General features: G+C 38.3%; 1 protein-coding gene across 1 annotated transcript; it reads right to left on the reverse strand.

The window, feature by feature from the left end:
* Nucleotides 1–202: 202 nt before the first annotated feature.
* On the reverse strand, nucleotides 203–12,160 carry LOC148065768 (septin-5-like). The gene is made up of 13 exons (XM_087808077.1): nucleotides 12,081–12,160; nucleotides 11,578–11,600; nucleotides 9,229–9,606; nucleotides 6,000–6,096; nucleotides 5,828–5,914; nucleotides 4,186–4,309; nucleotides 3,318–3,452; nucleotides 3,138–3,255; nucleotides 2,078–2,179; nucleotides 1,924–2,020; nucleotides 1,299–1,461; nucleotides 1,088–1,241; nucleotides 203–301 (listed from the first exon to the last, which is right to left on the reverse strand). Exons 1-13 carry the CDS (start codon nucleotides 12,124–12,126, stop codon nucleotides 203–205), a joined length of 1,623 nt encoding a protein of 540 aa, XP_087664203.1. The 5' UTR covers nucleotides 12,127–12,160.
* Nucleotides 12,161–14,351: the final 2,191 nt, after the last annotated feature.

The raw sequence follows: 14,351 nt of genomic DNA on the forward strand, positions 1-14,351 counted from the left end.
TCTCCTCAGACGTTCTCCTCACAAGTTCTCCTCAGGCGTTCTCCTCCTCAGAAGTTCTCCTCAGACGTTCTCCTCCTCAGAAGTTCTCCTCAGACGTTCTCCTCCTCAGAAGTTCTCCTCAGACGTTCTCCTCCTCAGAAGTTCTCCTCAGAAGTTCTCCTCAGACGTTCTCCTCCTCAGACGTTCTCCTCAGACGTTCTCCTCAGAATTTCTCCTCAGATGTTCTCCTCGGATGTTCTCCTCTCTGGCTGAGCTGCATCTGCTCCTGGATCTTCTCTAGAACCTCATGCATCTTCCTCAGCTGCACAGAAGACGCACAACATTGTTAAACACTTTTTTAACATGTCATTAAACCCTTTTTTTCTTTTCTTTTAACTTTTATTTTTTTTATTCAAATATTGACATTTCTATTTATTAAAAAAAATAAATTAGCCAATATTTTAGTTGTTTTGTTTATGACATTTTAAGACTCATCCGAGCCCATGATGTCATTTCAATAATGGATTTAATAATTAAAATAAAATCTGCTAAAAAGTATTTTTACTCCTGTGGAAAATAATAGTTTTTAATATTAACGTCATGAAGTTTAATCGAGACATATATTAGTTTCGCGTTATGAGCCTCCGACCACTAGATGGCAGTGATTGTTGAAACGATGAAAGTTTAATCGTTACCTTAAAATTAAAATAATATGATTATCATATAATAACACTGGTGTTACTACAGTAATGAGACTCGTATTTTAATACATATTTTACGTTTAATAATAATAATTGTTGTTTGACATATTTTTCTATTTTTTGTGTGTTGTTTTGAGGTAATTTTTTTTTTATTATTTTGTATTTTTAATGTATGTTGTGTATTATTCTAAAAGTATCCTGTATGTCTTAAAATAATGTGTTTTTATGATGAGTTTTTTTTAACTGCGAAATTGGGGAAAGTGAATTAAAAATAAATGAACAAAACCAACACAGATAAATATTAAACATTAAAAAATATAAACAAAAACAATAATAATATTAACAAAACAATAGTAAAGTTATAACAATTCAAATCAAATACATGCAGAATAATCAAGTATTTGTACCTCTTCATCCTTCTCGTAGATCAGTCGCTCCTTGTCCGTGTCCATGACGACGAGAGGAAGAGGAAGAGGAAGAGGAAGAGAAAGAGGAAGAGAAAGAGGAAGAGGAAGAGGAAGAGGAAGATCTTCACTTCCTTGTCTCTGTCGGTCCTGCAGACTACAGGAAGCAACAGGTTGAGATCAGGTCTTCAGCTCCAGCGATGAGAAGATCTACCTGCGCTTCCTCTCCTGCACCACCATGCGGGTCATGCTCTGGATACACTGGGCTCTGTAGTTCTCGTAGTGGTTCTCTCGGGTCACGTCCTTCAGGTCCTGCATGTGAGTCCGAACCAGCATGTCTCGCAGCAGCAGGAAGTCCGAGTGAGCAGGACTCTCCACTGAAACAAGACCAGGACTTATCACATGTTTCCATCCATCCATCCATCCATCCATCCATCCATCCATCCATCCATCCATCCATCCATCCATCCATCCATCCATCCATCCATCCATCCATCCATCCATCCATCCATCCATTCATTCATCCATCCATCCATCTGTTCATCCATCCATCCATCTGTTCATCCATCCATCCATCTGTTCATCCATCCATCTGTTCATCCATCCATCTGTTCATCCATCCATCTGTTCATCCATCCACCCACTCATCCATCCATCCATCCATCCATCCATCCATCCATCCATCCATCCATCCATCCATCCATCCATCCATCCATCCATCCATCCATCCATCATCCACCCACTCATCCATCCATCCATCCATCCATCCATCCATCCATTCATAACATGTGCATCTACCATAACATGTTCAAAACTCAAAACTACTTCATCAGTGATACCTTCAACAACTCCCCAAGGGTAGGCGCGACCTCTGAACCTGCGACCTTTACTCTCCACCTGCACATTACTCCCGATGACGGCGAAAGGAAGACTCTCCTGTACACGGAGTTTATTTAATAAATGGTTCATCGTTTCACGTTGAATTAATCGAACCTTGAGAATCTGGTCTTGACTCTTGAACTCGTCGTCCTCGTCTGAGTCACACTCTGGAAACTGGTAGATATTGATCCCGAACTTCTTGATTTCTTCTCTGATCTGAAAGGAAGATGATCAATATAATTGATTAATAAAACTGAATCAAATCCTGCAAATAGAGGGAAAATAATTATTATCATTTAAACACAGAGACCCTTTTAAACTGAAGTATATAATCTCATCATGTCTTAATAAAATATTTAAATCATCGTAAATAAAACGTAAATAATGAAAAATCATTTTTTTGTAGAATTCACTTCAGGGAAACTTGGGCATTTCGCCTCCGCATATATATTTGTATTCCATTTATTTATTCATTTATTTAATTAACAAAATAAACATGCTCAGACGGTAAAATATAAAATAGTTACGATTAACGACATTTTTTCCCGCATCAGAACGATTATTCTGGGAACGAACTAAATCTCAATTTATTTTTACTCGCGTCATTGAACGCACCTGACCCGTGACGCGCATGCGCATTTTAGATTATTCGAACGAACGCTGTTGTTTTTAAATAAACGTTGAAACTTCGAATATAAGAAAAAAAAACGCCTGATATAAGTTGCTGTTGTGCAGCAAAGATGATCCGTAGAAATACTCGACAAAAGGGTATTTTACACAATAAAGTTAATAGTAGCTGTTAAAATATTAATCTAACTATAAATAACTAAAACGCTAAATCATCGAGCGACATTTAAAATAATTGATAAAAAACAATAGTTTTTTGTTTAAAAAAGGGGGAGGAGTTAAAAAAATTAACTGTATTGGCTACGATTACATATAAGATATAAACAAATGTTTGTTATTCTACCTACTAGTTACACAACGCGTCATGGTATTTATAGTATTTATTCATTATTAATACAACTTTAAAAAGTCTTTTATGTCAAGTCAAAATATTTATTTGGTGTTTAAAAAAGAAGAAAATATCTCTATAGTCACAAGGAAATACTTTTACACTCTTGAAGGGATGAAATAATGTTAAATTATTATAGTCTGTGACGTAAAAACTCGCCTTCATCTTCTTCCTGTTGACCTCGGACGGCGTCAGACTGTCGGCTTTAGCCAACAACGGTACGATGTTGACCTTGTTGTGAAGCGTTTTCATGCACTCCACGTCCAGAGGTCGAAGGCTGCGGACGACGCACAACTTAAAATTAACATATAAAAACTACGTTCAGGGTCTTCGTCGCACCCGTGTCCGAAAGGCGAGATGAAGTAGAGGCAGCAGTGAACCCTGTTGTCCTGGATGTTCCTCCGGTTCAGTCCACTCTCGTCCCTGAAGTACTGCTCGAACTGCTGGTCCACGTAGTCCTCGATCTGCCTCCAGCTGGAGGTAAAGTATTGTTGGATTAAGATTATTATATACGTATACGCCATACTTAAATGAATGCTAAAAGATAATCAAAATATAAAGTATAAATTACTCGCTTTATCTAAGAGCGGAAACGTTTGACTACACATTCACAATCAACATTCCACTCTCAGACTGATTCACACTTGTTTTGAGACAAGCCTGGATCAGAATTAGAGATAAGACACCGGTTATTTAAAACATCTGTTGACCTGCAAATCACATCTTAAATCGTAGATCAAAGAACGAAGCAAAGAGGGGCTAAAAGACGGAAGAGAAAGTGACTCCCGCCCAAGAACAGTTGAATGATTAGATTACAAGAAAACAAATCAGGATGTCTCTCTACAGGGGATCGAGACACAGGGAACTTGAAAGGACCATTCGGCCGGAAAGAGACGACCTCCCGGATGGGAGATTTTCCTTAAATATAGCGATGTTTCTACAGATCGGGACCTTTTCTCCCGGGTCTATTGATCTGTACAGTCGCCGGGACAAAGTGTGACCGATTGATCGTAAAGCTTGTATTTTGTTTGACTTGAAGCGGCGAATAAACGACCCGTGACACACTCTGATTGTTCATCTTTCTTCACGAAGCGAAGTATAAGACCCGGGACGGAAGTGACGTCGTCGGAACAGACTCTGTGTTCTGATCGTTTTAGTATCAACAGTGTCTTCGTATCAGTTTCTAAAGAGGTTTTCTCGAACCTACCTCTCCGTGTTGTTGACGGCGTCTCCGAAGCCTGGCGTGTCGATGATGGTGAGTCTCAGTTTCACACCTTTTTCCTCGATACCTACCGTGTGTTTTAAGATGCCCAGAGTCTGATTGATCCGCTCTGTAAACATTGAAATACAGCACAGGTGTAACTTTTGTACTCACAACCAAAACACGTCTATAAAGTACGAGTCACCTTCATATTTCACAATTGTATTGGATTTTATGGTATTGATCTTGTTTTACTGTATTAATATTTATTTAATTTGCTCTAGTTATTGATTGCGGTGTAAGAAAATATCGATACACTTATCGATTTCAAATCACATAATATTTTTTATCATGGTTCTTATATAATTTCAATAAAGGGTATGTTTAATAAATTAATAGTTTAAACTTACAATTTCCTGTAAATGCTCACAGTTTTTGTTAATTTTTTTGATGAAATTAAACTTCTTGCCACAACTTCTGGCAGCAGTCATTGTGTCCTCTGCAGCTAAAGGAACAATGAAATCCTGTGAGATCCCATGACTGAGGACGAGAGGATACAGTGAGTCCAGCAGCTTTTAAAGCTGATGTTTGGAAATATTTTGGTTTGAAAACAAATTAAAGTAGTTACGACTTTTCAAGAGTCATGTGGTCTGTAAATACTACAACACCAGAGTCTAGTACTGGACAATACTACACATATATACTTGTTACTACACTATCACAACACCAGAGTCAAGTACTGGACAATACTTCACATATATACTTGTTACTACACTATCACAACACCAGAGTCAAGTACTGGACAATACTACACATATATACTTGTTACTACACTATCACAACACCAGAGTCAAGTACTGGACAATACTTCACATATATACTTGTTACTACACTATCACAACACCAGAGTCAAGTACTGGACAATACTACACATATATACTTGTTACTATACTATCACAACACCAGAGTCAAGTACTGGACAATACTACACATATATACTTGTTACTACACTATCACAACACCAGAGTCAAGTACTGGACAATACTACACATATATACTTGTTACTACACTATCACTACACCAAAGTCAAGTACTGGACAATACTACACATATATACTTGTTACTATACTATCACAACACCAGAGTCAAGTACTGGACAATACTACATATATATACTTGTTACTACACTATCACAACACCAGAGTCAAGTACTGGACAATACTACACATATATACTTGTTACTACACTATCACAACACCAGAGTCAAGTACTGGACAATACTACACATATATACTTGTTACTACACTATCACAACACCAGAGACAAGTACTGGACAATACTACACATATATACTTGTTACTACACTATCACAACACCAAAGTCAAGTACTGGACAATACTACACATATATACTTGTTACTACACTATCACAACACCTGAGTCAAGTACTGGACAATACTACACATATATACTTGTTACTACACTATCACTATATATCATATTGTTGACCCTGAATCTTTATACATATTATATCAACATATTCTTATCAATACACACCATCATAAAATAAGGTTTTTGTTTTACGATTCTGAAAACTAACGTTGTTCTGATTCTGAAAAATAAATATATCTATATATAAATAGACTCACCCTCTGCATTAGGAACCTTTCTGTCTCTATAGAGGTCAGTCAGGAACAAACTGTTGATGAGCGTAGATTTACCCAAACCAGACTCTCCTGTAGAGACGAAAAAAAACCCCAAAAAACAATCAAAATATAACCAAATACTAACTTATCTCTTAAATACTGCGTCCAGACTCACCTGCCACCATCAGTGTGAAAGTAAAACCCTTCTTCACTGTCTTTCTATGAACCTGGTTCGGCAACGTAGCGAATCCAACATATTCCTTGTCCTGGTCCTGAAGGAGAGAAAATCAGTCACAAAAATAAAGTGTCTGTAAATAAAGGAAAAATAATGATCTACTCAGACTATGAAGGACCATGAACATCTTAATTATAAATAAATACACATCGAAATACATAACTAAATGTTTAAATATATTATATATCTATAATTATTTTTATTTTTCTACTTTCTTACAGTTTTCTACGGTTACTCCACGTTTATTATTATATATACATGCCTGAAAGTGACGCAGAGTATCTGTTGACCAATGAGTCATGTGTGTTTTGGTCATGTGATGCAGGACTCAATAAAAGTGCTGTCAATAAAGTTTTGAGTCTTTGACAGCAACGACTCACAAGCTATTTTGAACGATTGTTAAACATACAATAATTTCAACAATTGTATTCATACATACTGTTGTGTTGTACTTACAGTGTTCGAAAAGATTGCAGAGTAACACTATGGAGCCAGAGTAATACTACAAGGAAATGCGGTGCAATACTATGGAACCTTGCGTACTAATACTATGGAGCCCCGCACAGTTATAATATTCAGCCTTGCGTAGTAATAATATGTAGTCCCGCGGAGTAATACTATGGAGCATCGCGGAATAATACTATGGAGCCAGAGTAATAGTACAAGGAAATGTGGTGCAATACTATGGAACCTTGCGTACTAATACTATGGAGCCCCGCACAGTTATAATATTCAGCCTTGCGTAGTAATAATATGTAGTCTCGCGGAGTAATACTATGGAGCATCGCGGAGTAATACTATGGAGCCAGAGTAATAGTACAAGGAAATGCGGTGCAATACTATGGAACCTTGCGTACTAATACTATGGAGCCCCGCACAGTTATAATATTCAGCCTTGCGTAGTAATAATATGTAGTCTCGCGGAGTAATACTATGGAGCATCGCGGAGTAATACTATGGAGCCAGAGTAATAGTACAAGGAAATGTGGTGCAATACTATGGAACCTTGCGTACTAATACTATGGAGCCCCGCACAGTTATAATATTCAGCCTTGCGTAGTAATAATATGTGGCCTCGCGGAGTTATACTATGGAGCATCGCGGAGTAATACTATGGAGCCAGAGTAATACTACAAGGAAATGCGGTGCAATACTATGGAACCTTGCGTACTAATACTATGGAGCCCCGCACAGTAATAATATTCAGCCTTGCGTAGTAATAATATGTAGTCTCGCGGAGTAATACTATGGAGCATCGCGGAGTAATACTATGGAGCCAGAGTAATACTACAAGGAAATGCGGTGCAATACTATGGAACCTTGCGTACTAATACTATGGTGCCCCGCACAGTTATAATATTCAGCCTTGCGTAGTAATAATATGTAGTCTCGCGGAGTAATACTATGGAGCATCGCGGAGTAATACTATGGAGCCAGAGTAATAGTACAAGGAAATGTGGTGCAATACTATGGAACCTTGCGTACTAATACTATGGAGCCCCACACAGTTATAATATTCAGCCTTGCGTAGTAATAATATGTAGTCTCGCGGAGTAATACTATGGAGCATCGCGGAGTAATACTATGGAGCCAGAGTAATAGTACAAGGAAATGTGGTGCAATACTATGGAACCTTGCGTACTAATACTATGGAGCCCCGCACAGTAATAATATTCAGCCTTGCGTAGTAATAATATGTAGCCTCGCGGAGTTATACTATGGAGCATCGCGGAGTAATACTATGGAGCCAGAGTAATACTACAAGGAAATGCGGTGCAATACTATGGAACCTTGCGTACTAATACTATGGAGCCCCGCACAGTAATAATATTCAGCCTTGCGTAGTAATAATATGTAGCCTCGCGGAGTTATACTATGGAGCATCGCGGAGTAATACTATGGAGCCAGAGTAATAGTACAAGGAAATGTGGTGCAATACTATGGAACCTTGCGTACTAATACTATGGAGCCCCGCACAGTTATAATATTCAGCCTTGCGTAGTAATAATATGTAGTCTCGCGGAGTTATACTATGGAGCATCGCGGAGTAATACTATGGAGCCAGACTAATACTACAAGGAAATGCGGTGCAATACTATGGAACCTTGCGTACTAATACTATGGAGCCCCGCACAGTTATAATATTCAGCCTTGCGTAGTAATAATATGTAGCCTCGCGGAGTTATACTATGGAGCATTGCGGAGTAATACTATGGAGCCAGAGTAATAGTACAAGGAAATGCGGTGCAATACTATGGAACCTTGCGTACTAATACTATGGAGCCCCGCACAGTTATAATATTCAGCCTTGTGTAGTAATAATATGTAGCCTCGCGGAGTTATACTATGGAGCATCGCGGAGTAATACTATGGAGCCAGAGTAATACTACAAGGAAATGCGGTGCAATACTATGGAACCTTGCGTACTAATACTATGGAGCCCCGCACAGTTATAATATTCAGCCTTGCGTAGTAATAATATGTAGCCTCGCGGAGCTATTCTATGGAGCATTGCGGAGTAATACTATGGAGCCTCGCAGAGTTATACTACGAGGACACGCGGCTTAATACTATGGAACCCGCATAGTAATACTATGGAGCCTTGTGTAGTAATAATATTGAGCCATCGCAGAGTGATACCACGGTGCCTTGCGTTTTAATAATATTGGGCCTCGCGGGGTAATACTATGGGGCCTCGCGGAGTAATACTACAAAGACTCACAGTTGAGTTTTGCGAAAATGAAAGGATTTTTAAGTCTGAAAATACAGAAAATAAAGTCATGTAATTCATCTGGTATGTTGGCTATGATTTAGTTCCTGAGATGAGTCTACAAGAATAAATATTTTCTACCTGATAACTACTGGAAGGGCTTTGCTGTAATGGGATTAGGAGGTGCTTGAATGGAGACATAATTGTCTAGTGGTTATATTGCTAGTGGTTATTCATTAGACAACTACTTGTAACCGGTTACACAACGGTTACAAGCCTCAAATGTGTAAAGTTTGACATCCCTAGACTCTACTTCAACTCTCAGTGAAGGCACAAGTCCGGTCCTTGCATGAGTCTCCAGGAAGATACCAGACTCTCAACTGGATCTGTAACACCTGTGGTCTTTGTTGTGTTGTGTTGTACACATGTGGAAATGTTGAGTAAAATAATATAACAAACCTCTGGGGAGTCATAAGGATCAAATCTTCCCCACGGGCTGCGTGGACGTGAGGCCGGACTGAGAGGAGAGTCCAGCGAGCCGCGAGAGACCAGCTGCCTCCTCAGGTTCAGGGGCTGGAACAGAGATTCCAGTCCCGGGCGGTTCTGTCGGTGGGCGACCGTGGGAGAGCCGGAGATGTTGCAGGGGGTCGGATGCAGCACTGGGGGGGTCCCGGGAAGACTGTGGAAGGCCCCGTTGGTGGTGGTCCCGGTTCTTCTGGACTGTAGGCTGAGGGCCCGTGTATGGTGGGGACCCCCCGGGGGCGAGTCCGGGGGCAGGTCCCTCATGGCGTAAGGAAGCTGGACGTCGTCCTGGTCCTCGATGGACAAACTTGACAACTGGGACGAGAAGGCAAAACTGTTACTTTGTTTGACTTATAATATGTTGCTTTTCTTTAATGAAAACATTTACACAACTTAAAAAACATAGTCAGTCTATCCCAGCTACTGAGGACGAGAGGATACAGTGAGTCCAGCAGTTTTTAAAGCTGATGTTTGGACATATTTTGGTTTGAAAACAAATGAAAGCAGTTACGACTTCGTCAAGAGTCAAATGGTCTGTAAATACTACAACACCAGAGTCAAGTACTGGACAATACTACACATATATACTTGTAACTACACTATCACAACACCAGAGTCAAGTACTGGACAATACTACACATATAAACTTGTTACTACACTATCACAACACCAGAGTCAAGAACTGGAAAATACTACACATATATACTTGTTACTACACTATCACAACACCAGAGTCAAGTACTGGACAATACTACACATATATACTTGTTACTACACTATCACAACACCAGAGTCAAGTACTGGACAATACTACACATATATACTTGTTACTACACTATCACAACACCAGAGTCAAGTACTGGACAATACTACACATATAAACTTGTTACTACACTATCACAACACCAGAGTCAAGTACTGAACAATACTACACATATATACTTGTTACTACACTATCACAACAACAGAGTCAAGTACTGGACAATACTTCACATATATACTTGTTACTACACTATCACAACACCAGAGTAAAGTACTGGACAATACTACACATATATACTTGTTACTACACTATCACAACACCAGGGTCAAGTACTGGACAATACTTCACATATATACTTGTTACTACACTATCACAACATCAGAGTAAAGTACTGGACAATACTACACATATATACTTGTTACTACACTATCACAACACCAGAGTCAAGTACTTGACAATACTTCACATATATACTTGTTACTACACTATCACAACATCAGAGTCAAGTACTGGACAATACTTCACATATATACTTGTTACTACACTATCACAACATCAGAGTAAAGTACTGGACAATACTACACATATATACTTGTTACTACACTATCACAACACCAGAGTCAAGTACTTGACAATACTTCACATATATACTTGTTACTACACTATCACAACATCAGAGTAAAGTACTGGACAATACTTCACATATATACTTGTTACTACACTATCACAACATCAGAGTAAAGTACTGGACAATACTACACATATATACTTGTTACTACACTATCACAACACCAGAGTCAAGTACTGGACAATACTACACAGTATATATATCTACAGTATCACTATATATCACTATATATTGTATAGTTGACCCTTAAATATGTTATGTTTTCTTTAACGCTACTGTATCAATAGTCCACAGCATTGTATTTATCTTATTTATTAATTTTTGCTTAATTTCCACTAATACTCTAGTCCTGATCAAAGTGAGTCGAGCCAGAAGGCTTAAAAACGAGCTAAGTGAGAAGAGCTACTCTCTGTGTGATGATGTGTTATTGATTTAAACTGATAAAAACAAGTTTCTGCCTCGAACCATGTTGGAAATGAAATAAATGTGACCAAAACCAAAGTATGACATAAGAAATAAAGCGTGTTTATATTGAGTTGTGGCTTCATTCGTGCCTCAGTCACGATAAACATGACTTCACTCGTCTTCACCGATTAACTCTGATCTCTTTATTCCATTACTGAGCAGCATCTGTCAGGAGGAGCGACGAGATCTCGTCCAGTTCTGGTCCTCCATGTGTTTGGATCACGTCGTCACGACGACTCAACCAGAACCACATTTTACCCTAAAGTCGCTGTTTTGATGCGGGAGCGAGTCTAGTTCTGGTCCTGGTACCTGTCGGCCCTGGTTACCCACAGAGCTTCACAGCTTTAATCCAGCTTATGATGCTCCTCGGGGGGTTGAGATTAACACACAACATACAAACACTAACAATAAAACTACTTACGGTTCCTACCTCTTTGTTGGGGAATGTGCCGGCTTTTTTTTATTCCCGATCAAAGATGGTGACACACAACAGAAACAATATTCAAACAAACACATGAAATTAAATTAATTAAATGTTTCTAGTACACAATTATTAAGCAAAAACTGTTGAATCTAATGCTTTAAATTACATTTAATTTGTTGTAAAACATGAAGTTGAAAAGCAGAGTTTAACACTCAACGTGTGTAGATCTTAGTCACATGAAACTATTTATTGAAACATAACTAGGAATATTAAGGGATAATGAACGGGATCATGATATAAATACTACCTTGAAAAGTATTGTACTCGTTTTAAACATTAAACAGAACAGAATAACAATATATCAACTCGAGTTCAACTCAGGTCAACTGATCATTTCACCCCGGCCTACTAAACAAACGCACACACACACACACACACACAGACAGACACACACACACACACACACACACGCACACAAAGTTGCTTCTATTCTGCGGTTCTGATGGTACCTTTCCTGGTGGACCGGAACCGGACGGGCGAGGACATGTGCTCCATGTTGTCGACTCTTCCGACTGAGCGCAGACGGATTACACAGAGTGACACGAGCGAGACCTGATGAGGTTTTAAGAAGTCGGGGGTCAGGAGGTCCGATTACTCTGGCAAATTAATCAAGTGTTAAAAGGGGCTCAAGAGGTTTTTGGTAAGACTTCTTGTGTAACAGAAGTTTAACCAACTGTCAGCAGTGAGTGAAGTCGACTGATGGATCAGAGCTTGTTTATGAATGCATGGCTCGTGCCAGAGAGTATTATTCATTATTATATTCAGTATTATATCCAGTATTATATTCAGTATTATATTCAGTATTATATTCAGTATTATATCCAGTATTATAAGTTAAAGATACATTCATTGGTGAATCCAAAGAAATCAAAAACATACGATATGTTACAGTATATTGTGAAACTGTAGTAACAAGAATATATGTGTAGTATTGTCCAGTACTTGACTCTGGTGTTGTGATAGTGTAGTAACAAGTATATATGTGTAGTATTGTCCAGTACTTGACTCTGGTGTTGTGATAGTGTAGTTACAAGTATATATGTGTAGTATTGTCGAGTACTTGACTCTGGTGTTGTGATAGTGTAGTAACAAGTATATATGTGTAGTATTGTCCAGTACTTGACTCTGGTGTTGTGATAGTGTAGTAACAAGTATATATGTGTAGTATTGTCCAGTACTTGACCCTGGTGTTGTGATAGTGTAGTAACAAGTATATATGTGTAGTATTGTCCAGTACTTGACTCTGGTGTTGTGATAGTGTAGTAACAAGTATATATGTGTAGTATTGTCCAGTACTTGACTCTGGTGTTGTGATAGTGTAGTAACAAGTATATATGTGTAGTATTGTCCAGTACTTGACTCTGGTGTTGTGATAGTGTAGTAACAAGTATATATGTGTAGTATTGTCCAGTACCTTACTCTGGTGTTGTGATAGTGTATTAACAAGTATATATGTGTAGTATTGTTCAGTACTTGACTCTGGTGTTGTGATAGTGTAGTTACAAGTATATATGTGTAGTATTGTCGAGTACTTGACTCTGGTGTTGTGATAGTGTAGTAACAAGAATATATGTGTAGTATTGTCCAGTACTTGACTCTGGTGTTGTGATAGTGTAGTAACAAGTATATATGTGTAGTATTGTCCAGTACTTGACTCAGGTGTTGTGATAGTGTAATAACAAGTATATATGTGTAGTATTGTCCAGTACTTGACTCTGGTGTTGTGATAGTGTAGTAACAAGTATATATGTGTAGTATTGTCCAGTACTTGACTCTGGTGTTGTGATAGTGTAGTAACAAATATATATGTGTAGTATTGTCCAGTACTTGACTCTGGTGTTATGATAGTGTAATAACAAGTATATATGTGTAGTATTATCCAGTACTTGACTCTGGTGTTGTGATAGTGTAATAACAAGTATATATGTGTAGTATTGTCCAGTACTTGACTCTGGTGTTGTGATAGTGTAGTAACAAGTATATACGTGTAGTATTGTTGAGTACTTGACTCTGGTGTTGTGATAGTGTAGTAACAAGTATATATGTGTAGTATTGTCCAGTACTTGACACTGGTGTTGTGATAGTGTAGTAACAAGTATATATGTGTAGTATTGTCCAGTACTTGACTCTGGTTTTGTGATAGTGTAGGAACAAGTATATATGTGTAGTATTGTTCAGTACTTGACTCTGGTGTTGTGATAGTGTAGTTACAAGTATATATGTGTAGTATTGTCGAGTACTTGACTCTGGTGTTGTGATAGTGTAGTAACAAGTATATATGTGTAGTATTGTCGAGTACTTGACTCTGGTGTTGTGATAGTGTAGTAACAAGTATATATGTGTAGTATTGTCCAGTACTTGACTCAGGTGTTGTGATAGTGTAATAACAAGTATATATGTGTAGTATTGTCCAGTACTTGACTCTGGTGTTGTGATAGTGTAGTAACAAGTATATATGTGTAGTATTGTCCAGTACTTGACTCTGGTGTTGTGATAGTGTAGTAACAAATATATATGTGTAGTATTGTCCAGTACTTGACTCTGGTGTTATGATAGTGTAATAACAAGTATATATGTGTAGTATTATCCAGTACTTGACTCTGGTGTTGTGATAGTGTAATAACAAGTATATATGTGTAGTATTGTCCAGTACTTGACTCTGGTGTTGTGATAGTGTAGTAACAAGTATATACGTGTAGTATTGTTGAGTACTTGACTCT

Source organism: Callionymus lyra, chromosome 14 (assembly GCF_982586985.1).
Source record: "Callionymus lyra chromosome 14, fCalLyr1.hap1.1, whole genome shotgun sequence".
Taxonomy (NCBI): Eukaryota; Metazoa; Chordata; class Actinopteri; order Syngnathiformes; family Callionymidae; genus Callionymus; species Callionymus lyra.

Bases quoted from the DNA above. Each gene is read 5' to 3' on its own strand.
- LOC148065768 (XM_087808077.1), bottom strand. From the start codon at position 12,126: ATGGAGCACATGTCCTCGCCCGTCCGGTTCCGGTCCACCAGGAAAG. The intron at 9,607-11,577 runs GTAGGAACCGTA...TTCTCGTCCCAG, and splicing joins GCACATTCCCCAACAAAGAG to TTGTCAAGTTTGTCCATCGA. The intron at 302-1,087 runs GTACAAATACTT...TCTTCTGTGCAG, and splicing joins TCTACGAGAAGGATGAAGAG to CTGAGGAAGATGCATGAGGT.